The 25,014-nt window shown below is 45.9% G+C and overlaps 1 protein-coding gene across 2 annotated transcripts in view; it reads left to right on the forward strand.

Annotated features, from left to right (window-relative positions):
• The window catches only part of CRYL1 (crystallin lambda 1), a 132,604-nt gene that overhangs the window by 85,961 nt on the left and 21,629 nt on the right, over positions 1-25,014 (forward strand). For both annotated transcript variants that reach the window (XM_058690374.1, XM_058690382.1), the window contains 2 exons: positions 13,313-13,474; positions 20,676-20,870. In XM_058690374.1, the coding sequence (XP_058546357.1) occupies positions 13,313-13,474; positions 20,676-20,870 (357 nt within the window). The remainder of the gene's footprint in view (positions 1-13,312; positions 13,475-20,675; positions 20,871-25,014) is intronic.

Raw genomic sequence — 25,014 nt, forward strand, 5'->3', positions numbered from 1 at the left:
ACAGGGAAAACTGCAGCCCTCAAAATTGGAGAAACAGACAAATACGGGGATTCGTGGCTTACGAGCAGAGACTCATGAGCAGAAACCACCATGTGAACCATGCTGAAATGGAAAAAAAACTGTATTTGCCAATTGCTGGTGGCTTAGTGTGGAGAACTCTGAGAGTTAAAAAGTCCAGGGAGACCCGATCATAGAGAGCCCCCACAATTACATGAGATTTACCTTCAGGAGCTCAACTAGCTTCTTACAGTAAATAGAGGAGAAAAATATCCTGGGACTTCTGGAAGGAGGATGGGGAAAGGAATGATTTCAGAATAAGCCAGAGTACTCTGTTCTTAACAATTCCTGCTCTCAGGAAACTTATTAACCAGAGCCTGATCTGCTGGGGTTATCAGAGCCTAATTTTACATCTAAAGATACACATAGATTAACAGTAAATGGATGGAGAAAAATGTACCATGCTAACACTAATCAAAAGAAAGCAGGAGTAGCTATATTAATTTCAGATAGAGCAGATTTCTCAGCAGGGCAAATTGTTAGGGATAGAGGGGGCATAACATAGTGATAAAGGGGTCATTTCTCCAAGAAGATGTGCAATTCTTAATATGTATGTGCCTAACAACAGAGTGTCAAATTATATGGGACAAAAACTGCTAGAACTCCAAGGAGAAATAGATGCACTACTGTAGTTAGAGTCTTGAACACTTGTCTCTCAGAAATGCATGGATGCAGCAGGCAGAAAATCAGTAAGGACATAGTTGAACTCACAACGCCACGATCAGCTGGGTATAATTGACATCTGTAAACTGCTTCATCTAACAACAGTAGGATACACATGTTTCTCAAGCTCACATGGAAAATTCATCAGGGCAGACCACATGATGGGCCAGAAAACACACTTTAACACAAGTAAAAGAATAGAAACCATGGAATGTCTGCTGTCATATCACAGTGAAATTAAACGAGAAATCAGTAACAGAAAGATAACTGGAAAATCCCTAAATACATGGAGATTAAACAGTATGTCTCTAAATAACACATTGATCCAGGAAGAAATTTCAAGGGAAATTTTGAAATATTTTGAACCAGGGTGCCTGGGTGGCGCAGTCAGTTGGGCATCCAACTTAGGCCCAGGTCGTGACCTTGAATTCTGTGAGTTTGAGCTCACGTTGGGCTCATTGTTGTCATCCTGTCAGCACAGAGCCCACTTCAGATCATCTGTCCCTCTCTCTCTGCCCCTCCCCCACTTATGCATGGTCTCTCTCTGTCTCTCTCTGTCTCTCTCTCAAAAAATAAATAAAACATTAAAAAAGTATTTTGAACAAAATGAAAATGAAAACACAACTTATTAAAATTTGTGGGGGCCACCTGGGTGGCTTGGTCAGTTTGGCTCAGGTCATGATCTCATTGTAAGTTCAAGCCACACATTGGGTTCTGTGCTGACAGTGTGGAGCCTGCTTGAGATTTTTTCTCACTCTTTCTCTTTCTTCTCTCCCATGCACACTTGCTTGCACTCTCTCTCCCCCTCAAAATAAATAAACTTAAAAAAAAGATATGTGGTATGCAGTGAAAGCAGTGATCAGAGGGAAATTTATAGCACTGAATGCATGTATTAGAAAAGGAGAAATATCTAAAATCAATAATAAAAGTTTTCACCTTAAGAAACTAGAAGAAATAGATACAATTAAATCCAAAATAAGCAGAAGAAAAGAAATAATAATTAGAGCAGAAGTCAATGAAAATGAAAATAGGAAGTCCATAGAGAAAATCAACAAAACCAAAAGCTGTTTCTTTGAAAAGACCAGTAAAATTGATATGCCTCTAGCTGGCTAAGGAAAAACAGAAAGAGGACACAAATTGCTAATATCAGAAATGAAAGAGATCTGTAGATCATATGGACATTAAAATGGATAATGAAGGAATACCGTGAACAGCTCTATTCCCACAAACCAGAAAACTTAGGTGAAATGGACCAATTACTTGGAAGACAAAAGTCTGCCAAAACTCACGCAAGAAGTAGATGATCTGAATAAGCCTATGTATGATAAAGAAATAATTGATAATCTTCTTAAAAAGAAACACCAGGCTGAGGTGGTTTCACTGGTGAATTCTACCAACCATTTGGGGAGGAAAGTATATCAGTTCTTTATAACCTCAGGAGACAGAAGCAGAGGGAAGACTTCCCAACTCATTCTGAGAGGCCAGCATTACCACAATATCAAAACTAGATGAAGACATTTACGATAAAAGGAAAGTATAGACCAATACTTCTCATGAACATAGATACAAAAATCTATAATACAAAATCAACAAATCAAATCCAAAACGGTAGAAAAAGAATTATTTACCATGACCAAGTGGGATTTATCCCACACACTCAAGGCTTATTCAATATTTGAAAATCAATTAATGCATTTCATTACAATGCATTGTAAATTTTTTGGTTTTTATTTTATTTTATTTTTTTTATTTTTTTGCTTTGGCTATTCAGTTATACTTCAGAGGAATTGAAAACAAGAAAACATTTTTTTATCTTATTTATTCCATTTCCACTGTTCTTCATTTCTTTGTGTGGATCCAGTTTTCTGTCTGGTTTCTTCTTTTCCTTCTGTCTGCAGACTTTTCATAAGACTAGGTCTTATGGGAATGAATTCCCTGAGTTGTTTTCTCAGTAAAGTTTTTTTTTCCTTTTTTGAAAGATAATTTTACTGGGTATAGAACTCTAGGTTGACAGGTTTTTTTCTTTTCTTTTTTTTTTTTTTTTCAACGTTTTTTATTTATTTTTTGAGACAGAGAGAGACAGAGCATGAACGGGGGAGAGGCAGAGAGAGAGGGAGACACAGAATCGGAAACAGGCTCCGAGCCATCAGCCCAGAGCCTGACGCGGGGCTCGAACTCACGAACCGCGAGATCGTGACCTGGCTGAAGTCGGACGCTTAACCGACTGCGCCACCCAGGCGCCCCAAGTTTTTTTCTTTCAGCACTTAAAGATGTTACTCCATTATCTTGTATCTTGTATTTGGTCTCTCACAAAGTCTTGCAATTTTACCTTTGTTCTTGTGTGTATTATGTAACTTTCTTCCGACTACCTTCAGTATTTTTGTCTTCAGTAAGTTTAGCAATTTGAATATCAAATATCTAGATTTGTGGGAGTTTTAGGGTAAGGAGGTTTATTTATCCTGCAGTGTGTTTTCTGAGCTTCTTGGTCATATGACTTAGTGATTTTTATTAGTTTTGGAATAGTCTCAGCCATCATTTCTTTCATATATTTTTCCTGTCTCTTCTGGGATTCCAGTTACACAAGCGTTCCATCATTTGATATTTTTCCTACAGGCCTTGGATGCTCTGTATGTTCTTCTCAGTGTTTTCGCTCTTTGTTTCTTCATTTTGGATAATTTCCTTTGACTCATCTTTAAGTTCACTGATTCTTTCCTCAGCTGTTTTTTTAAATTTTTTTTTCAACGTTTTTTATTTATTTTTGGGACAGAGAGAGACAGAGCATGAATGGGGGAGGGGCAGAGAGAGAGGGAGACACAGAATCGGAAACAGGCTCCAGGCTCCGAGCCATCAGCCCAGAGCCTGATGCGGGGCTCGAACTCACGGACCGCGAGATCGTGACCTGGCTGAAGTCGGACGCTTAACCGACTGCGCCACCCAGGCGCCCCTTTCCTCAGCTGTTTTGAGTCTCCTGATGAACTGGTCAAAGATGTTCTCTGTTACTCTTTCATTTTTTAATATTCTCTTTGGTACTTTTTTTTTTAAATCGTTTCCATCGATCTGCTAAAAATTACCCATGTGATTTCATACTTTCCATTAGAGCTCTTAACATATTAATTGTAGTTACTTTAAATTCACTGTCAGATTGTGATACCATCTGAATCACTTTGGAGTCCCGTCCTGATGATCACTTTGTCTCGGGTGTGTACTTTTTTGTATGCCTCACAATGATTTGTTTTTGAAAGCCAGACGTCTTGAGTAGGAGAGTATTACTGAGGTAAACAGTTTTTACGCCTGGGATTTAGCATGCATTTTCTTCTGTGAGGCTTTTACAGTGGGGATTTGAGTTAATGTACTTAGGAGTTGGTCGAGGTTTAGGTTTGTAATTGCTGTGGTCATTCTTGGTGCACTACAGTTTCAAATTCTTCCAGTAATACCTTGTGAATAAAACCAAGACTGGTTGGCCAGAAGTTTTTTCCCCCTCAATATCTTCACCTTCAGCTTTCAGTCTTCCTTTGCACGCCCTCAGAGAGGATCTCTTTCCATATTCCCATTCGGTCTCTCTCCCAGAAGTATTCTCCTGTTACTTGTTACCTTACACTTGTCAGCCTGGTGATGGGAGCAGTGAAGGGGCTTTTCTTGTAGTTCGGGTCAGACCTTAGTCTTAGGCAGGCACTGTGTCCCTGGGAGCTTAGGGATGTGGCTTCCGTAGTGCCCTTAGCTCTCTTCCAGCATCTCTGCCTGCTCGTCCCCTAGGGATAAGGGTTTTTATTTCAGTTCCCTCCCCGCAATTACGATGGGTTTTCAGCAATGGTAGGTTTTTGTGCTGTTGTCTCCAGTCACTTAAGTGAATTGAAATGTATTTGTATTCACATATTGAACAAGTCATTTGTCAGATCACAGTTGTTACCAATGATTTCCCTTAGATTTTTCCTATGGACATGTGAACTTCGAGAACTTTATATCTACTGGTCATAGTCCTAAGTGGATTGGAAAGTGAATGGGTCTCATCATGCACTAGTAGACTTGTCTGTCAGCTCTCCTTCACAGGAGTAAGCCTATCCATCTGTTCTTAAATCTTTTTGGCATATATATGGACTTAAATGATTGCTAAAATTTCCAAAAACTGGATTATAAAATCGTTTTGCCACAAAGGAAGGACTTTTTGTTTGTTTGTTTTTATTATTTAGTAAGTAATATTTAGCTGTCCTATCACAGGAGTAACAAGGAATTTTCCTGATTTGGGATTAAACCGTGGGTAGATGTGCAGACTTTATTATCCAGTTAGTCGGTCCTATCTTTGAGCTGGCTTCTTAAAGGTGTTTAACCAGCCAAGAATATTGTCTAAGTTAATGCAATAGTGAGACACAAGAAGCTATATGCTACATTGCTTTGAAGCTATATACAAGGTTAGAATGGCTGTTTTCTTATACCAAAACTGGTAAATATTTTTTTTTAAACAATCCTTAGTGGGCTAGTTTGAGTGACATAGAGAGCAGTAAAATGAGAGGAAGAGACCCCCTCTGCTTGGTACTCGCACTGTCCTTGTATGCATTTGGATGAAGAGGAGAATCTTCTTCCTTGAGGGAAGTGGAGAGAGCAGAAAGGGTAAAACTAGCCAGACCAGCAGATCACCTGATGACCTGACAGCTCGTCCTTATGCACAGTTCTTAAAATAGGGTTCATTCTCTTTTAGTTTAAACTAAAAGGCTATGACTCATGGCTTCAGTCATGGGTTTATTTTGTTGCTGTCTTTTTTTTTTTTTTAATCGGGAAGGATTGCGACTTTGTTAATGTAAATTTTTTTTTGTTAATGTTTATTTCTGAAGGAGAGAGAGAGTGTGAGTGGCGGGGGGGGGGGGGGCAGAGAGAGAGGGAGACACAGAATCTGAAGCAGGCTTCAGGCTCTGAGCTGTCAGCACAGAGCCCGACGCGGGGCTAGAACCCACGAACCACGAGATCATGACCTGAGCCAAAGTCGGATGCTCGACTGAGCCACCCAGGCGCCCCTCGACTTTGTTAATCTAGAGACTCTGACTAAACACATACCTGTTGGTAGGGTGTGTGTTCTCATTAACTGTTTTACCAAGATGAGTTTTGCATTGATTAGAGTCTTTAATTTGGGGATAGTTTGTGCTTCAAAATCTTCAGTTGGAAGAGAACTTTTCCTTTCTTAGCACATGGGGCTCTGCGCTGACAGCATGGAGCCTGCTTGGGATTCTCTCTCTCCCTCTGTCTCTGCCCCTTCCCCACTCGTACTCTCTCTCAAAATAAATAAATAAACATTTAAAAATAAAAGTCTTCATTGTATTTTTAAGTTGTTGAATTTCCATTTGATTCTTTTTATAGTTTCTAGTTATATGCTAAAATTTTTCATTATCATTCATTCTTAAACATATTAATAATAGTTATTTCAAAGTTGATGTCTGATAACACCATGCTCTGGATATCCTATGGGTCTATTTCTAAAGTCTGTTTTTTCTCTTGATTTTCAATCAGGTCTTTGTGCTACCTGTTTCATTTCTTTGTTTGAGTGTGAGACATTGCTTACAAACAATCAAGGCTCTGGTTATGCTTTTGTCCTTCAGAGAAGCCAGGAGCTCATGTCTTTAATTTAATCAAGGGCTGAGATGAGTTGAGACATATGAGGACTGGTCACTGTTACTCTAGGGTATAGCCCTTGAGGGTCCCGGCTAGAAGCCTCGAGCAGTTACCAGGCCCCGAGCTCCAGTTTTCTCTCGACAATCTGCATCTGCCAGAAGCCGTGATTATTGTTTCCGCCCTCTTGTCTGTGCTTTTGAAATAAGCAATTGCCTTGAGGATAAACGAGCCATATATATAAGGCTGATGTCTCCAAGTTTCCCTACTGCCCTAATCTCGGCCCTGCTGTTCTTCACTGTTTCAGACAGATTCTTCTTTGTATGTTTTCAGCTTTTTTAGTTGTTCTCAGCAGGGTTGTCCATAACAGTCTAGTGTACCATTCCTAAAAGTGGAATGCTCTCTACAAGTAGTTTGTTCTTACAGCTCCTTCTGTGCCCAGTGGTAGGCCCTGGGGTATGGTTGGCAAATAAGACCTTTGGAGATCACATAAAAACATTTTTATGTTCCTTCTGTTGTTACCAATGTTTTCCCCCCACTGATTGTACTTAAGAGCAGCTTGTGGTGGGGCACCTGGGTGACTCAGTCAGATAAGCGTCCGACTTCGGCTCAGGTCATGATCTCGCAGTTTGTGAGTTCGAGCCCCGTGTCGGGCTCTGTGCTGACAGCTCGGAGCCTGGACCCTGCTTTGGATTCTGTGTCTCCCCCTCTCTCTGTTCCTTCCCCGCTTGAACTTTGACTCTCTCCTTCTCAAAAATAAAGATTTAAAAAATTTTATAAAAAAAAAATTAAAAAAGAGCAGTTTGTGGTACTAGATTAATATTCCTATTTGACCAGTAATATCTGTAATCCTCAAGTCTGACCAGGTGGGTGTGGCCTTCTGGCTTGGTGCCGTATCGTCATTTTGCTTACTTTTGTTACAGTGCGTATTATCTGCTCTGTTGTAGCTACTTGCATGGATATCTATTTTTTTTAGTTTATTTTTTTGAGAGAGACCAAGACAGCGTGAGTGGGAGAGGGACACAGACAGAGGTGGAGAGAAAGAATCCCAAGCAGTCTCAGCGGTGCCGTCAGAGCGGAGCCCGACATGGGGCTAGAACCCATGAAACTGTGAGATCATGACCTGAGCTGAAACCAAGAGTCACCGCTGGCTGAGCCACCCAGGTGCCCCGTGGGTGTCTGTCTTCTTATCTGCTTCTTAAAACATGTGCTTCTTGAAAAGCAGGGACTATATCTTATTCTGAGTGGGAAAGTTCCTTGCATAAACTAGTTCCTCGTCAGAAATGTCTTTTAATTCAGATGTTAATGCCAACATTTAGTAACTTGTCAGCCAGTGTTCGACTTCCATCTTCTAAGGTTCCCTCAATTGATCCACTTTGTGTAGTAGCCTTCTTCAAGATTCCAGAAGACCAGTACACAATACCTATACCAAGAGGAGCTTCTGTGGGATGTGGCATAATGTTAAGATTTATACTGTAAATTAAATGGGAGTCATTGCACTAGATACCGGTGACAGAATTTTTTCTACTAAAAAAAATTCTAGAGGGGTGTCTGGGTGGCTCAGTTGGTTGAGCGTCCAACTCTTGATTTCGGCTCAGGTCGTGATCCCAGGCCAGGGGGATCGAGCCCCACATCGGACTCTGTGCTAAGCGTGGAGCCTGCTTAAGATTCTCTCTCTCTCCTCTCTCGCTTTCACTCGCTCTCGTTCTCCCCGCCCCTCTTCCTCTGCCCCTCTTCCCTGCTTGTGCTCTCTCTCCCAAATTAAAAAAAAACAAAACGAAAAATTAAAAAAATACTGGAGGTTGTTTTTACCATGGAGTACTATCCGTGGGATTAGCAACATGACTCGTAGCTGAGTAACGGGCGGGGCATTAGCAGCAGCAGCATCCGCTTATGCAACATGCAACACGTTGCAGTAGCTGAGAGTCCATCCATCACATGTTATACTGAAAGGAGACAGAGCCGTTCACCCTCAGGGCTTCATGCTGTTGCAGAAATTGGGGAAGAAGGACAGGGAAACACTGCCCGGACTTTCAATGGAGTATTTTCCTCAGTCAGAAAAAGTGCTTAGTAAAAGAGGACAGGGTTTTAGTCCATGGCAGATAGGCGTCTGTTTTGAACGTGTAGGTCCAGAAATGTCTAGGATTGCCACATCGGCTGCCAGAAGGCAGGGAGGTGCCTGATGTTTGTTCCTTCAGCCTTTAGACATTTCCTCTAAAATAATGTAATGATAATATATGTATTCAGTGAGCTTGGGGAGGCATTGTATGAAATTGACTACTGTGTCACAGAAGTTTTCGTTAATTTATCAATTCAACAAATGTTTCCTGAATACCTGCTATTTGTCACACATTGTTCTTGGAGCTGGGAATACAGCAATAAACTGAAAAAAATTCTTGCTCTTTTGCTTTCAATTCTGTTTTACAGTATTGATGTTTGTTTAAATGTAGCCATTTCCTTTTCTTTTAATATTTTTCTTTTTTTAATGTTTATTGATTTTTGAGAAAGCACAAGTGGGGGAGGGACAGAAAGAGAAGGGGGGACAGAGGATCCAAAGCAGGCTGCACGCTGACAGCAGAGAGCCCGACATAGGGTTTGAACCCACGAACCATGAGATCGTGACCCGAGCTGAAGTCAGATGCTCAACCAACTGAGCCACGCAGGCTCCCCAATGCTAGGAGTCTTTTTAAAGACCTAATGGTGGTATTCATTCTCTATATTTGCCTTATATTCTATTTTATTGGTTTGTGCTATGTTCTGCTATTATCTTTTAATTTTTCTTTGGATTTATTGTGTTCTATTTCGGCTTCTTAAATTGGATGCTTGGCTTGTTAATATTTTGGGCTTTCTTTTATTAAAAAAGATTTGAAGGATAAATAAGAACTGTTTTAATTACACCTACAAATTGTGACTTTTTGGTTTATCCTCTGGACAGAAGGGAGTCAAAATATGGATAGCTGTTGCCTTGATGATGCTGTTCCCGTTGAGAGTACTATAAAATTATTTTACAGTCAAACATATACGTGGTTGCAAATGAAACTAGTTTATGGTACTATAAAACCTGAGTTTTCAAAAATGAGAATGTTTTCATAAAACAATGGTTGTCATCCAACAAAATATGTTGAGTGCAATTTGTTGTTTCACTCATTGCAATAACAAAGGGTTTGGGCTAAAAATACATAGTCCAATTATTATTAGCAAAAGCATTGTGTTTAAATTTCTGTGTTTCCCCCCTGCCCCCAAACCTCACAAATAGACCTCTCCCTGTTCTCTGCTGCTTTGAGAAGTGCTGCTTTATAAAGAGAGATCACTGGTGGAAATGCTTACACATGCGTCTGACACAGAGGCAAAAAGAAAGTCATGTAAAAAGGTAATACACGTAGTCTTTTCAAATTTGTCACCTGGAATCCAAACACAGTCCTCCCTGGTAACAAATGGTCTCAGTGATTGATGTGATAGCCTTCATATCAACGTGCTTGTTTTTTATTTGTCTTAAAAATTCATGCCCATGCCTTGCTTCAATCCTCCAGTTTTGTGTTTCGTGCTCTTCCCAGCACTTTGTATTAAAAATCCCAAGTCTTCCTCATGAGAACTATTAGAAATGCACTGTCTGCTAATTGCAGGCTTAAAAAAAGTAATTTTAATTGTCATTTTTTCCTGGCAGGCATTCTAACCCAATTCTAAATAAATGATTTCATAAAAGGTCCCAGAAATAACCTTGGAATGAGGGTGGGAATAGACTCGTCGTCGGGACAGCAAGTGGTGCAGGTGCCATCTCAGCCTCTTCTCCGTCCCCTGTGGTTACCTGTTGAAAGGGCTGCTGTTTAAAGCAAACAACAGGGGCACCTGGGTGGGGAGAGCTTCTGACTTGGGCTCAGGTCACGATCTCCCGTCTCGTGGGTTCGAGCCCCGGGTCGGGCTCTGTGCCGACAGCTCGGAGCCTGGAGCCCGCTTCCCGTTCTGTGTCTCCTCTCTCTCTGCCCCTCCCCTGCTTGCAGTCTGTCTCTCACTCTCTGTCTCTCAAAAATAAACAGATGTAGGGGCGCCTGGGTGGCTCAGTCGGTTAAGCGTCCGACTTCGGCTCAGGTCATGATCTCTCACTCTGTGAGTTCGAGCCCCGCGTCGGGCTCTGTGCTGACAGCTCAGAGCCCGGAGCCTGTTTCAGATTCTGTGTCTCCCTCTCTCTGCCCCTCCCCCGTTCATGCTCTGTCTCTGTCTCAAAAATAAATAAACGTTAAAAAAAAAAAATTTTTAAATATAAGTAAGTTAGAGAGAATTAAAAGTTATGCCTATAATAATACCAACATTCAGTTTCTTGCTTTCAAGAAGACAAGGGAAAAAGGAGTGTTTAAACTTAACCTCACTTTTTAACTATTTGATACTTCCTGAGATGAGTAAACTTCTGATGTACCAGGAAAGGTTGTGATTCTTGGGAAGTTACACTGTGCTCTCTTTACTTGTCCCCAGAGTTTTGTTTTGTTTGTTGAAACCTGAGCATAGTGGTTGTGCGAGAATATCCTTTATTATGTGTTGTGAGTGAGAATATCATTTATTATGTGTTGTGTCTCCCTCCCGCTTCAAAAAAAACAAAACACAAACATAATAATAATTGCTTCCAAAATGCCTCCAGAGTTTAATTAAGCAAAGTCAAGCTCATTACTTTGAATAGTGATAGAATGTTTGCTAACACTTCCCATTTTCTCTAGAAAGGACCCCTGAAAAACACCACTGAGTTCAGAAGGCAAGGCTGGATTCTCACCTGGTCACATTGCTATAGTTTAGAGAGAGTGAGGCCGCGTTGCAGCTGGGTTCTCAGTTGTCTCATTGTTTGGGACTTTTCTCTGCCCTTCCTTCCAGCTCCTTTAGGGCAAAGAGAATGACCGTTGCCTCTCTTAGCTTTGCAGTCAACCACAAGTGATGATTAATCCTGATTAATAGCGTTTCATACTCTTTCTCAGGCAAGGAGTATCGGCTCCCCAATGAATAGCAAGGAAATGAACTCAAGGCTTGACATGGACAGAGGCAGTGTAACCCTGGCCCAGCAAATTGAACACAGTTGTTGCTATCATCATCAACAAAACTTCAAGCAAATGTGCCGTTAAAAACCCTTACATAATTGTAGCAGGTTTGGGTTTCCTCTGGTTCAAGTTTTCTTGCCTCTTTGATAATCAGACGATCTGAAGAAGGCATAGCATTTCAGGGGCGAATCTGTGTGACAGACTCACAATAAGGCTGTTCACAAGGACTCTTTTATTAGCTTAAACAGTATCTGCATCATTCTTAGTCTCTGGCTTTACTACAAGGCTCCATTTAAACTTAACCCAACTTGCAGACTTAACTGATCCAGGAATTACTCAATACAACCAGCCAGCTACTGTAGCTTTTTTCCCCTTTGTGATAAGGGGATTTAATACAATGGGCTTTACAGTTCTTAAATGACTCCATTTTTTTCCTTGTCTTTGAGATGTGGCGCTTATATGACCTTTTGTTCTTAATAAAAATTTCACATGGTTTGATTATATTTTTTAAAAGTATAAACAAACACAATGTTGACTCCCTACCCTCAGAGTAAAACTTTTTAAACTTTGTAGATGATTACAGAAACGGAATTCGGGTCATAATATTTACACAGCTGATTTCAATATACTATTAGATTTCATGATTAATGATTCAGTATTATTAAATCAAACCTGAAAACCTTTATTTTTGAGGGGTGATTCTCATATAATTACCAGTGGCCCTTCAGCATTGCACGTTCGCCTTCATGCACCTCTGGTCGTCTGCTGGTGTTTATACCGTTTCTGCCGCCACGATGCCGCTACACTAATCAGGGCATCCTTGGTGGGTCCCTGCGTAGCTCGGGGAGGAGGGGAGGACAGAGCTCTACATCGGACTGGAGAGTCTTGAGGGTGTGTTTGGTAGCGTGCCACACTGAGAGTACAGAAGACCTACACCCCGAGTAGTGGGTCTCAGACTTCAGCAGGAACAAAAATCATCAGAATGTTTGATTAAAATGCAAATATCAGGACCCTACCCTCATGAGGGCCTGAGAATTTGCATTTTTAACAAGCACCCAGTTTATTCTGATGCTGATGGTTACCGGACCATACTGAGGCCATTGTCCTATAAATTCTACAGGGAACCTTGGGAGTTCTTGATGCCTCCCCTGCAGGGCCTATGGCCTCCGGGTAAGCTGGGACCCGTCTTGGGCAGGAGCGACCGCTGTGTGATTTCCCAGAGGAGTCGGTGGCAGGAGGGAAGGGGTTGGAGCAGCCCGAGTGTCCTCTCCCCTTCCGGTTCCATCCGCAGCAGGGCGGTATCCGCTGCGTTCCCAGGAACAGGCCTCACCTGTGGCCCCACACTTGGCTGTTTGAGAATGTCCTCTCACTCCACCCGGCTCTGTGCACGATTAGGATTTCAGAATGGTGTTATCTGCAGTACTTAATCCAAATTTGCTCCTCTGTCCTCCTCCCACACCCCATTAAAGTAATTTTAGATCTGTAGAAACAAAGGTCCTTTTCAAAAGGATTTCCAATTAGAAATGAATTCTCAAGAAGCTCTTCGGGAATTATGGATGTAACGTGTTTGTTCGTTTCACGGAGATAAGATTTTTCCTTGAAGATAAGTTGCTCTGATGGTCAGAACAGATGGGGAAAATAAGTGGTGATGACTGCTGTGGATGTTTGTAGCGCCTCTCTGGAGGTGCTGTTCTGTGTTCTGTCGTGGAGTCAACCCCCATGTGCTCGGCAGACTTTTTTATCCTGTGAGTTTTCAGGCCTAGCAAAGCTAGAAAGTTCAGCTCCCACATACACGCCCCCCAGTTTCCGGAGACTTGCCATGTTCTTCAGCGGCTTTTTGGTTTGCTCTTAAATATTGCTGGTAGTTTTCTAATTGGTTCATTGATTTTTTTTTTTTTAGGAATGAATCAGACACGAGCTGCTTTGCTTGAGGCCTGAGTGCAGTATCATCCATAGTAATTTGAATATGTTCTTTTCAGGAATGTGTTCCAGAAAACCTGGAGCTGAAGAAGAGGATTTTTGCTCAGTTAGATCAAATCATCGATGACCAAGTTGTCTTAAGCAGCTCCACCTCTTGCCTCCTGCCTTCCCAGTTGTTTGCTGGCCTCGCACACGTGCAGCAGTGCCTCGTGGCCCATCCTGTGAGTGCCTCTACCTGCCAGCACGGTGGCCTCTCATTCCGGTTTTCCGGGGCGGTACGCCTTGGCTAATCCACTAGTGTTTTGTAGCTGCTTTATTGAGGTGTAATTCGCATGCCACACAATTAAAGCTGGATAATTTAATGTGATTCAGCGTATTTAGAGAGTTGTGCAATCCCGGCAGTTTTAAAGAGAATTTTATCCAAAAATGTCTTGAATTGTATCTGTGTACCTGACGCACGATGGGATAGAATCCACGCTGTCTCCCTCACCTATGTAACTCACTGTCTAGCTGAAGAGAGAGAGTACTAACCAAATAATCCTACTGTCAGGGAGTCATTTTTAGTAGGATTTTGTAGCCATTTTACTGTGCCGTGTGGTTTCCTCAGCACAATTCGGAGTAGGATCAGTTTTACTAAAATGCAAATTCTTGGTCCTGCTCCTGAGATTCTGGTTCGGTAGGTTGACTTTAAGCCTCCTACCCCTTTTTTGTGTTCCCTTGCACCCCTCTGTTGTAAGTAACTGGGCAGACTTACACAGTGGGGGGGCATGATGAGGCCTGTTGGACAGTGAGTACAAGTTGTCGTGCAAGCACTCAGTAAGTCTTCTTGAGATTAATGTATTAATGTGAGGAAAGGAGAATCAGGAGATCCAAGGTTGAGTAACAGCTGTGAGCTCAGTGTGACCTTGGGAAACTGGGGACAGCTTGTTAGGACAGAAAAGCTAACTTAGCTCCAGCCATAATAAACGTGATAGTAGATGACGATGGCCGCACCCTCAGCACCAGCAGGCCATCAGAGGTGAAGGCTGGGGAAGGGCTGCGTGGAGGAGCCAGGGCCAGGCTGGGCAGGATCTGGGCTGACCAGGGAGGAGAGAGTGTGAGGGTGGGAAAGAAGATAAACAGAGACCCTTGGCCAAGAGCAAGCACGGGGCATGCAGAACTGTGAGGAGGCCAGCCTGATCGGAAAGACACACGCACCTCACGTACTTGGGGAGCAGGAGGAAAGAGCCAGAAGGCTTGGGAATGGTTGGGTTATACAAAATCATGAGCGTTACTCTGAAGAAATGGGACTGGTTTAGACACAGGGCAGCCCTGCGATGTGGTGGAAGTGCTGCCTTTGGAGGGTGATCAGAAGGTTCCTTCTATATTGAAGATGGCTCAGAGAGGGGGACAGCTACTTCACAGAACTGGGGCAGGATTCCTCGTATGAGCCACCAGGGCCGTGGTGAGGCTGAGGGTCCTAGACTGAGAGCAGGGAAAGTCCTCCTGCTGAGAAAGAGTAGCTTAGAGTGTGGGGGTGGGGAGGCTAAGGGGCTTGCTCAGGGAGGTGAGGAAGACGGGCAGGTCAGAGATGCCTTCTAGGTTCTGTGTGCTGACGGGGGACGGCTTGGACCACCATTCACATGACTGTACGGTTCTGGATGTCCGGATATCCTCCTACTGAAGTACAAGGGAAAGTGGAGAGTGGTCGTAAAATATGGAGACTCAGACCCACAGAATATAGAAGAAAAGCAGTCATGTTTAGCTACCACTCAGATGTGGGAAATTAGCACCAAGAGGGACCTTAGTTGAAGCATCCAGTTACCAAGTGCCACGAAACATGACATGTCTTTGCTTTTATGACATTTACATGTCCGTAAAAAGGACTCTTAGAAACTGTAAACTGTTTGTTGATTAGATTGTTAATCTTGCTTGGAAACTTCCAACTTCTAGCCAGTAATTGTACTTCTAAGTCAGGTGGGAAAAAAAGGAAAAACAGCTAAGTCAGATTGTTTAGAAAATGCCTCCTAAGTCCTTTATCAAGACTTTTACCCATGTCTCTTAATTTGGAACTACCTGATGGATGAGACCACACCTCCTTCACTTTCCTGTCACACCTAACAAGTACCTCTGACTAGTAGTTCAGCCACTCACTGTTGAGTAATGATATTTCTCATACCATTTTAGGATTGCTCGCTTTTACTTCTTTAATCAAGGTCAAATAGCATAACCAAAGTAAGTCCAGACCTTATTTCACAAATCAATCTCTTCTTACTTTTGGAAATCATTTTATACCTAAGCCAACATTAATTTAAGCAAATGCAATCACCCAAGCCGGCCGTCTTTGGAATTTTATCCTTTCTTTCTCCTGCGCTGATATTGCCCACCGATCTCCTGCCCAGATGATTCCACTGAGCTCAGGTGGGGAAAAGGCGTGCTGAACAATTCAACCCAACCTGGACGGGCAGTCCCAAATATTCCAGAACCATTTATGGTCTCTGAGGAGCTTGTTTCCCTTCGGCCCGGAGCATCGGCTCGCACGCCACCGCCTCAACATCCTGCCCCAGGCACCCACAGTTCTTTGCCCAGACAGGAAATAGGACAAAGGAAAAGGAAGCCCCTTCTTCGTGCCTCTGAAAGGCTGTGGCGAGAGTGGATAGTCAGCAGTTGCGAAAGATTGCCGCCTCCAGCCCTCCATAGAAGAGCCGGCAGCCAGCGAGTTTCGACATCACGTGTTGTCTTTTGGGCAAACACATGTTGTCTCGCTGGGGGTGGGGGTGGGGGGTGGGGAGGAGCTCTGGGTCATCTGAGTACTGGGGGGGGCGGTGAGCGGAGGTCACTACGGGGTGGGCGTGTTCTCTCAGCACACAGGTAGTTTGGGATTTTCAGGTGGGCTTCATAGACTAGAGCCAGGAGGCGACGGGCTCAGGAAGAGGGGTGTTAATGTGTCCCTGACATTCTTCCTCTCAAATGTTTCTTATGTTGCGTTTCCTTGTCTGCCTCATCTCCCTGAGGGAGTGTAGAGGGGCTCAGGAATGGGCATCTGGTGGCTGGGAGACGTTCACTGATGATGATCTCAAAGTTGAGTTTGGTCGCAGTCTCTCTTGGTGCCTGGATCTATGTTAGCAATCAGTCAAAACGGTTTCAGCCACACTTTACAGCCTTACTTCAGTTGGGGACGTGGTGGTCCCATGGAGCTGGTGGGGGCTGCTTTAGCCCATCCGATGCTCCTGGCGCCCCCCCTTATGGATGCTCTGTGGATGAGGCTGCCTGGGAAGCATGCACTTGGTTCAGGGATTCCAGTGTGGAGTGGAGACAGGTCCTGAACACTCGTCTACTCATCTCCCACGTTGGTTACTTGTCAGCCACGGAGCTATAACACAGCCTGGAATTAAACCGGGCACTGCTCACATAAGGTGCCCAGAATGTTCCCATCTGAGCACCTTGCCTACGCTTACCACCTTTGTTACTCACTCTCCCGCCTGACCCCGGAACCACTTGCCCTCGTGTTGGTGGTAATTTGAACGTCCGTCCCGGAGCTTGCTGTTTCTGGAGAGCGTATGTGTGTGCGTGTGTAGGCGGTGCCCGTTTCATACTGTCAGCCGCTGCCCGTCAGAGGGGCAGCCTTCCCCCCTCTGTCTGTGGAGGGTTCAGGAGGGTGGGGTGGGATGGGCTGTCACTCACGAAAGGACTTTACTCTGAAAATTATCGACATGGTGGGGGACTAGGCCTCTTGGCCTGCTGTAAGCAAGCCGCTCCTTCATTTTCACTTCCACTCCTCTTGTAAAGAAGAGGGGTTCGCCTGGTCAGGAGTGCCCCCTCCGCGGAGCTGTGCCAGTGAATTGCAGATCGCGGCTGTCTTCTGGGAGAGTGAATTGCAGATCGCGGCTGTCTTCTGGGAGAAGGCGCCGGCTGCCTTTCCTCTGAGTTTAACTGTGTTTCGTCTGCTGCAGAGAAAATAAACGAAGCCTCTGTGTTGGGCGCGCTGTGCTGTCTCCGCGATCACATGCCTCCCAGGCTCTGGTCCAGGGTCTGGGCAGGCTTTTCACGAGGTGAATGGAGAATGCCTCCCTTGTACCGCCCGGCCCCACCTGAGCTCTCAAAGAGCCTCACCGGCCAGGCCCTCCGTCGCGCCTCCGGCACAGCGCTGCCCGCTCTGGAGAGCCCGTGGACCGGCTCCTGTAACCTTTAGAGACACTGCCTCCTTTTCCCCTCGTTTGTTTTGTTTTTCCCATTTCTTCAAGGCGTGATTCTCAGTCTAACTCACAGACCCGGATCCCAGAAGGCCCAGGCGTTCCGGGGAACACAGCTGTTCCTTTCCTTTTGAGAGAGTCGCTTCTTTGCTTATTTCCGTGGCCCCTCCCGTCCCTCCTCCCTCCTCCCTCCTCTCATCTCTCCACCTGATTGTCCCGTCCCTCTCCCAGCCTGCAGTTGGCATCAGTGTCCCTGTCACAGGACTGAGGTGCCGTGGCAAGAACCACCCCCCGCGGGCCCTCAGACTCCGGGAGGTCCTCTCCCAGCAGCTGCCTGGCTCGAGCGCGGGGACACAAAGCGTGAACGCAGCCTGTTTCGGGAAGCACGAAGAGCTGGACCCTGCAGCTGGGTTTCCGCGGGTGGTGGGGAATCAGGGTCCTGCAGGGCTTTGAGCTGGGGGTGGTGCAGTCGGCATCCTGTTTTTAAGTTTTAAAAAAACGTTAATTGTGATGAAACACGTGTAAGGCTTGAAACTGTGTACAGTTCAGCGGCAGTGAGCACGTTCACATGGCCATGCAGCCCTTGCACAGAACTCCATCCGCAGAAGTCTTTCTTGGGAAGCTGAAACTCCACCCCCAGGGAGCAGCAGCTCTCCGGCCTGGCAGCCTCGTTCTCCCTTCTGCCTCTGGATCTGACAGGCCCCTGCCTGACAAAGGCTCACCCTGGCGGTGGCGAGAGGATGGGCCTGGAGAGAGAGGCCAGGGAGGAGAGTGCCGGAATCTGAGCGGGAGGCGACGGCCGGAGTCAAGTGTGCGTGTGCGGTGGCAGGAATGGGTTTTTCCAGAGACGTGAATAGAACTGACAGGATCACCGATGGGAAGTGGGGCAGGCCAGGGAGAGGCGGGCACTGAGGATACTTCTCACGGTGCTGACGTGGGCGTTGGGTGTTGGGGTGATGGTGTTCTCGCCAAGATGGGGCGCCAGGAAGACGACCCTGTGTGGGGGCGGGAGGGACGGGAGTTTGATTCATGACAGGTCGAGTGTCTGCTCGTTAGGTGTCCTAGGAGTGTGTCTGGTGCACAATTACAGATACAGCCTGGAATGGGGGGCGAGCTCCAAGTGAGATCTCGGGGTTTGGGGTGGGGGAGACACCCTGGGAGCCACCCAGCTCTGCCCAGAACCTGGGAGTGGGCACAGAGGGAGGCCAGCAGTGGCAGCTGGGAGAAAACCGCCACTTAGGGAGGACGCGGGCCGGGGAGCACGTTGTGCGTGCAGATCCTCTGTAGCCGGTGTCTCAGTCTGGGATTGTGCCGCCTGTGAGGCTTGCGGCATTGAAAGACCCCAAGCCCCAAAGACGGTCTTCGTCTTACAGGAAGATAAAATCCATCTAAGTAGACAGGCTTCCAGTTCTTATAATTCTGATCTTCGAAAAGGCCAGAAGTTAGACATTTTTATGAGCTCGATGATCATAGGCAGGAGACAAGTGATTCAGTTGAGGCACTGATTTATAATTTATTTATCTGAAAACAGATGCTGTCCTCTTTTGCTTTCTAAGAGGGCTGAGCGTGACCAGGGCAGGCCGAGAGCACAGGGAACCTCCGAAGCTAAGCTGTTTGTGGACCAGAGGCCCCTCCTAAGCAGAGTCCTAGGAGAAGGAAGGTTTTCTTTCCCTTTTCTGTAGAAGTCATTGTATGTATGTATGTATGTATTTTTAAATTTTTAAAAAAGGTTTATTTGAGACACACACACACACAGAAACAGAGTGTGAGCAAGGGAGGGGCAGAGAGAGAGGGAGACACAGAGTCAGAAGCAGGCTCCAGGCTCTGAGCGGTCAGCACAGAGCCCGACACGGGGCTTGAACTCATGAACCGTGAGATCATGACCTGAGCCGAAGTTGGGATGCTTAACCGACTGAGCCACCCAGGCACCCCTGTAGAAGTCATTTTATTTATTTATTTATTTATTTATTTATTTATTTATTTATTTATTTTTAACGTTTATTTATTTTTGAGACAGAGAGAGACAGAGCATGAATGGGGGAGGGTCAGAGAGAGAGGGAGACACAGAATCGGAAGCAGGCTCCAGGCTCCGAGCTGTCAGCACAGAGCCCAACGCGGGGCTCGAACTCACGGACCGTGAGATCATGACCTGAGCCGAAGTCGGACGCTCAACCCACTGAGCCACCCAGGCGCCCCTGTAGAAGTCATTTTAAAATGGATGTTTCTTGGACTTCCTGGTGGCTCAGTCAGTTAAGCATCTGACTCTTGATCTCAGCTCAGGTCTTGATCTTGGGTATGGAGCCTACTTTAAAAAAGAAAAAAAAAAAAAAAGATGCTTCTTGTAGTTATTTAGTGACTGTAAGATTCTATCAATTTTCCTCTATATATTGGGGAAAAATTACTTAAAAGTATTTGGCATACAGTTTACTGCAGTGCATTTGGCTTTTAATGGTGAGGTTAATCTGGTTCTACGAAGCAGCCTTTTCTTTGGACCGAGGATAATCCTCTTTGGGACTCTTCAAGAACAGTTTCTCAAACGAAGAAACAAACAAAAGACAAAAATAAAAAAATAAACCAAGAAACCCAGAACACAAAGTGTAAATGCTGGGCTAGGCAGGCATTTCCATCTGGGCCCACTCATCATGGACCAGCCCTTCCCACCTTAGGCCGTGTCACGACGTCAAGGCTGCGGTAGTGTTCTGATGCTGCGTGACCTCTGTGTAGGTGAGATTTGATTGGCGGGACACGTTTGGGGCTCAACACGGACACGTTAAGGAAATACCAAGTTTTGGGAAGATGCTCTCAATTTTTAACCCTGACACAGTGAATAGCAAGACCCCGCAGTGAGGGTTTTGGAAGGTGGGTCTGGAGGAGGGCTGGGGCTAGGCGAAAGCCCATGAAGTCTAGACAGCGGGTAGCTGAGAAATGCTAGGGGAGGCCAGGGGTCTGGAGATTAGCCCTGAAAGTATAGGATGGTCATCTGCACCTCCAAATTTCAACCTCCTATGCTAGTTACGATTTTTCAATAAATGAAACACACAGATTTTTGTGCTCAGGTTTTTTCTTTCCCTCCTTTGTGGACTACTTTATATTTCAAGTTTCTTGTCATCAGATGCTGAATCTAAAGTGGCCCTTCCCCAGACAAATCTGTACCATCTGACCGTTCAGGATAGGCAAGCAGTCTGCCAGAACAGCACCCCGGCTCCAGGGCTGTCTCCTGACTCTTCTCCCCTCCTGTCTCTCTCGTAAGGTAAATCCACCATATTACGTGCCATTGGTTGAGCTGGTCCCACACCCAGAGACGGCCCCTGCGACGGTGGACAGAACCCACGCCCTGATGCGGAAGATCGGACAGTCCCCAGTCAGAGTCTTGAAGGAGATGGATGGCTTTGTCCTGAATCGCCTCCAGTATGCCGTCATCAGCGAGGCCTGGCGGCTGGTGGAGGTGCGTGGGCCGCTTCCAGCCTCTGGCTGTTGGAGGGGAAGGGTAGGCGCATGTCCTGGGGCCGCATGGCGGGGTGGGAAAGTCAGCACTCAGTCCTGCCTGTTCTGTTCTGGGGACTGAGGGCAAGCTCTTCTCTCAGGTTCAGTCAACAGGCAAGGAAAATAAAACGTAACGTGGCAGTTCATTGTATGTTTCAGAGATTCCTCTGTTACAGTAAGTCATTTGATATTCACACCTGATGATAGACTTCTCTGCTTCCTGCCCTTTCGTATCATTACCACATAATTATCTCTGTGTGACAATACTGCATTTTCTCACAGGGTCAGGTTTTCCCCCAGTGTTATAATTTTTCAAGAGGGAAAAACTAAATTTTGAGTAAACTTGTATCCTCTAAAGGAACCCAGTTTATTTCAAGAGCTTGAGGAAGAAACAATGGGTAATCCTTAGACTTGTTAGTGCTATGCTTATCTTAAATATAAATAGGAAGTTATGCACACACACTTAACCCTGTCCTTTCATGAAAAGATTTTACATGTGACTTTATTTATTTTTAATTTTTTTAATGTTTATTTTTGAGAGAGAGACAGAGTGTGATCAGGGGAGGGGGCAGAGAGAGAGGGAGACACAGAATCCAAAGCAGGCTCCTGGCTCCGAGCTGTCAGCACAGAGCCTGATGCAGGGCTTGAACTCATGGACTGCGAGATTATGGCCTGAGTCAAAGTCAGACGCTTAACCGACTGAGCCACCCAGATGCCCCAAAAGACAGATGCCCCAACAGATTTTACGTGTGATTTTAGGAATCCCCTCGCTGCATACATCTGTACAAAGCTCTACACCTCGCTTCTACATTTGTACGAAGGACCTGGTTCCAGGCAGGATAGACCTTGGAGCAGCCCCAGGACTTGCAGTGAAGAGTCCAGGGGTCTTGGGCTCAGACTGTCTGTTTGCCATCCACTTGCTTGTTGATGCTTCCTCAGCTTCTACATGGGTGAACAACACTGTCCACACTCATGTTGCAGAAACATGGTGGAGCGAGCGAGGGTCTATCCGGGTACACAAGGCAAGGGGAATGAAGCTTGGGCTGAGTTGTCTGTTCCGGGAAGAGGCCCAGAGCTCCTGTGGGAGCCTGCCAATCCCAGCCTGACACGGGAACAAGGGGGCCGGCCTGTGGGCATTGTATTTTAGCTGCCCAGCGTGTGATGTACGTGACCCTCCTGCATTCTGCCCCGTCTCTGTTAGATTCGTCATCTGTCCTGCCTGCCGTGTCCAGTTGCCACACAGTAGCTGCAATTCTGTGTCCTTGTTGGGATTTTCACTGTTAAGTTCGTAGTTTTAACCTCCTAATAATTGTAGAATGTTCTTTGAGTATCAGTAGTAGAATATTTAAAGACACACTGAACAGAAAGCACTTCCTCGGAGCTGTTTTTACATTATTTCCTCTTGTCTGGAAACTTCAGTAGACCACCAGAAAAGTTCAGTGTTACAGTGAAACACAGAGAGGTTTTAAGGCAGTTTTTGCCTTTTTTGTAAAGTAACGTAGGCCCAAAGGGATAAAGAAAAGCCCTGAGCTGAATCTTGCTTTCTCCAGTCAGAAGGGTGTGAGCCAGCTCAAGGGAAAACCTGGAGGTTCTGGGGCAGAGGAATTAGGTGGGAGTCACACACAGAAGATCCTCTCTGTGTTGACCCCAAAGCAGAACCGGGGGTAGTTGGGAAGCTCCCAAGTTTGGCAGGCCGGTGGAGGGTTGCAGCGCTCCCCTTGGAGGAGCCGTGGAGGATTCCAGTTCTCCCCTTTACTGGCCAGACACGGAGGGAGGGCTGGAGGAGTTACTGACTGTGGCTGCTGTACCGCCTCATTTCGTCTGCCCTCCTTTAGATTGTCCCGTCTCTGGCGGCTGATGGCGGACTGGGCGTGATCATGTTACCGACTTGCAGGAACGTTCTCACTCTTGGGTCTCATGCCGGAGAGTCCCGCGTGTGTCTGTTGTTGGCTGCAGTGGCACTCACGTACCTGGAGTCTCCACGAGGCACCATGTGCTACAATCCAGCAGGATAGAGTTTGTGACAAATTGCGAAGAGGCTACAGACATGACAAAGTGTGAATAGAACCTCAAGAATTTTCCTTGGTGAATGTCTAGGAGATCAGTCCGTTTTAGAAAATAAAGATGATTTGCAGACAGAATTAAGGCAGGTCTAGAAACTGTAGGTCCCTCTCTCCAGGTTGTGAATAGGGTGACGGGCATCCCTGAGCTCTGTGGTGACAGGTGAAGTGGTCCAGGTGTGGGACAGGGGCTCGCAGAGGGAACATCCGAGGGGGTGGGGTCGCCCGTGTTGTACCTGCTCTTAACCGTTGCCGCCCAGAGACCGCTACTTTGTCGGCCTCCCACACGTGGGAGTGCCAGTAGCACACCGGCCGTGCGTCCACTCCTGAAGTAGTTACTTCTGAGGGCAGAGGAGCCACGGGCGTGGGCTCTGAACACCCCGCAGGAGCCCTGCTTTCCTTAGGCTCTGGGCTTAGCAGAGTCAGAGCCATGCCGTGAGAGAACTCCCCCCCCCCCCCCCCCGGCCACATAAGCAGCCACGGGATCCTCCGCTGGGTTCTCAACGGTGCACCCCAGCAGACACACAAAAGGCACGTTTTTCCTGCCTCCTCCTGGGATTAGTGGATCAATATTTGTGCCCATTAGGTGGGGTGGTCTGAGTAGTCTTGACTTGATCACATGAATTTCTTGAAAGAAAACCTGTGCCGCCTGTGGTCTGTTTCCACCTAAGATCCTGAGGGGCAGACAAGGCAAGCAAACCCCTCCCGAGCCCCACCTTCACCTGTGCAAATCTGCACGCGTGTGCTGGGCCCCGTCAGGGCTGGGGCCAAATGACGCCCCTTTGACTCACCACGTCAGAGCCAGTTGAACTTGAATTTAGATTTTAGGGTGTTCCAAGTGTGCTTCAAAACATTTAAGGGCAACTTTGGTATAAAAAGCAGATCAATTGGGGAAATGTTAAAGTGAAAACTGCAGATTTTTATACATTTTAAGTTCGAAAGATCCAAAGGCCTTGCAGAGTTTTTCTTTCAAAGACGTTCTCTCCCGGGAGTGGGTTTCACACGTGGGCCGGGGCCCCAGCCTTCTGGTAGCGAACACAGTGAGCGCAGACGAGCAGGGCCGCCTTACTCAAGGACACTATGGCTGCTTCAGTCTCGTGCCTTCTGCGTTCGCAGAGCGAGTTGAAATTTGGCAGAGCTAGGGCTGGTTGCTTTAGGTCCGAGAGCTGTAAGGTGACTTGGCTGCAGAGCACTAGGACGCCTTGCGTAGACGTGGGCCCGGATGCTGCCGTCCTGGCTTCCGGGGTGCTGCGTCAGCGGGCGGGTCGAGGAATACTGTTCCTTGTTGTCTGTGTGTCAACAGCTCTGCACAAGTCAGATCCAAGTGTGAATTTCCAGGGGTCCTACCCACAAGTTGGGGTGTGAGCTAGAGTGGGACAGGCAGGGCACCTGGCCAGAAGGATGGCTCACATTTCCACTTAGCCATGGCGGTGCCTTAATGTGGATGTCAGGGGAGCAGAAGGGTGCTGTTCCGCCACTTGCTAATTTTGTCGACCTGGTGGGTTACATCGGTTGATTTTCCCATGTTGGACCAGCCTTGCAGACCTAGAATAAATACCACTAGGTGTGTAATTCTTTCTAGACGTTGCTGGGGTCAGTTTGCTTACGTTTTGTTGCATCTAAGTTCAGAGGAAACATTAGTTTGTAGTTTTCCTTTTTCTCTCTATTTTACTTGATATCAAGGTAACACTTTATTAGATAAGGTAATAATGCATAAAATGGGAAGTTTTCTCTCCGTCTCTTTTCTGGAAGAGATTATAACATTTTGTTAATTCTTCTTTAAATGTTTGGTAGAATTCTCCAGTGAAACCACCTGGGCCTGGAGAAAAACCTCTTTTCCAGGAGGTTTTTATTTATTTATTTATTACTTATTTATTTGTTTGTTTATTTATTTATTTACTGTACTTGCAAGAGTGCAGGGAGAGAGAGAATCTCAAGCAGGCTTCACCCTGAGCTTGGAACCCGATGCCGGGCTCGATCCCACGACCCTGGGATTGTGACCTGAGACAAAATTAAGAGGCGGGCGCTCAACTGACTGAGCCACCG

The sequence above is a fragment of the Neofelis nebulosa genome, chromosome 1 (assembly GCF_028018385.1).
Source record: "Neofelis nebulosa isolate mNeoNeb1 chromosome 1, mNeoNeb1.pri, whole genome shotgun sequence".
NCBI lineage: Eukaryota > Metazoa > Chordata > Mammalia > Carnivora > Felidae > Neofelis > Neofelis nebulosa.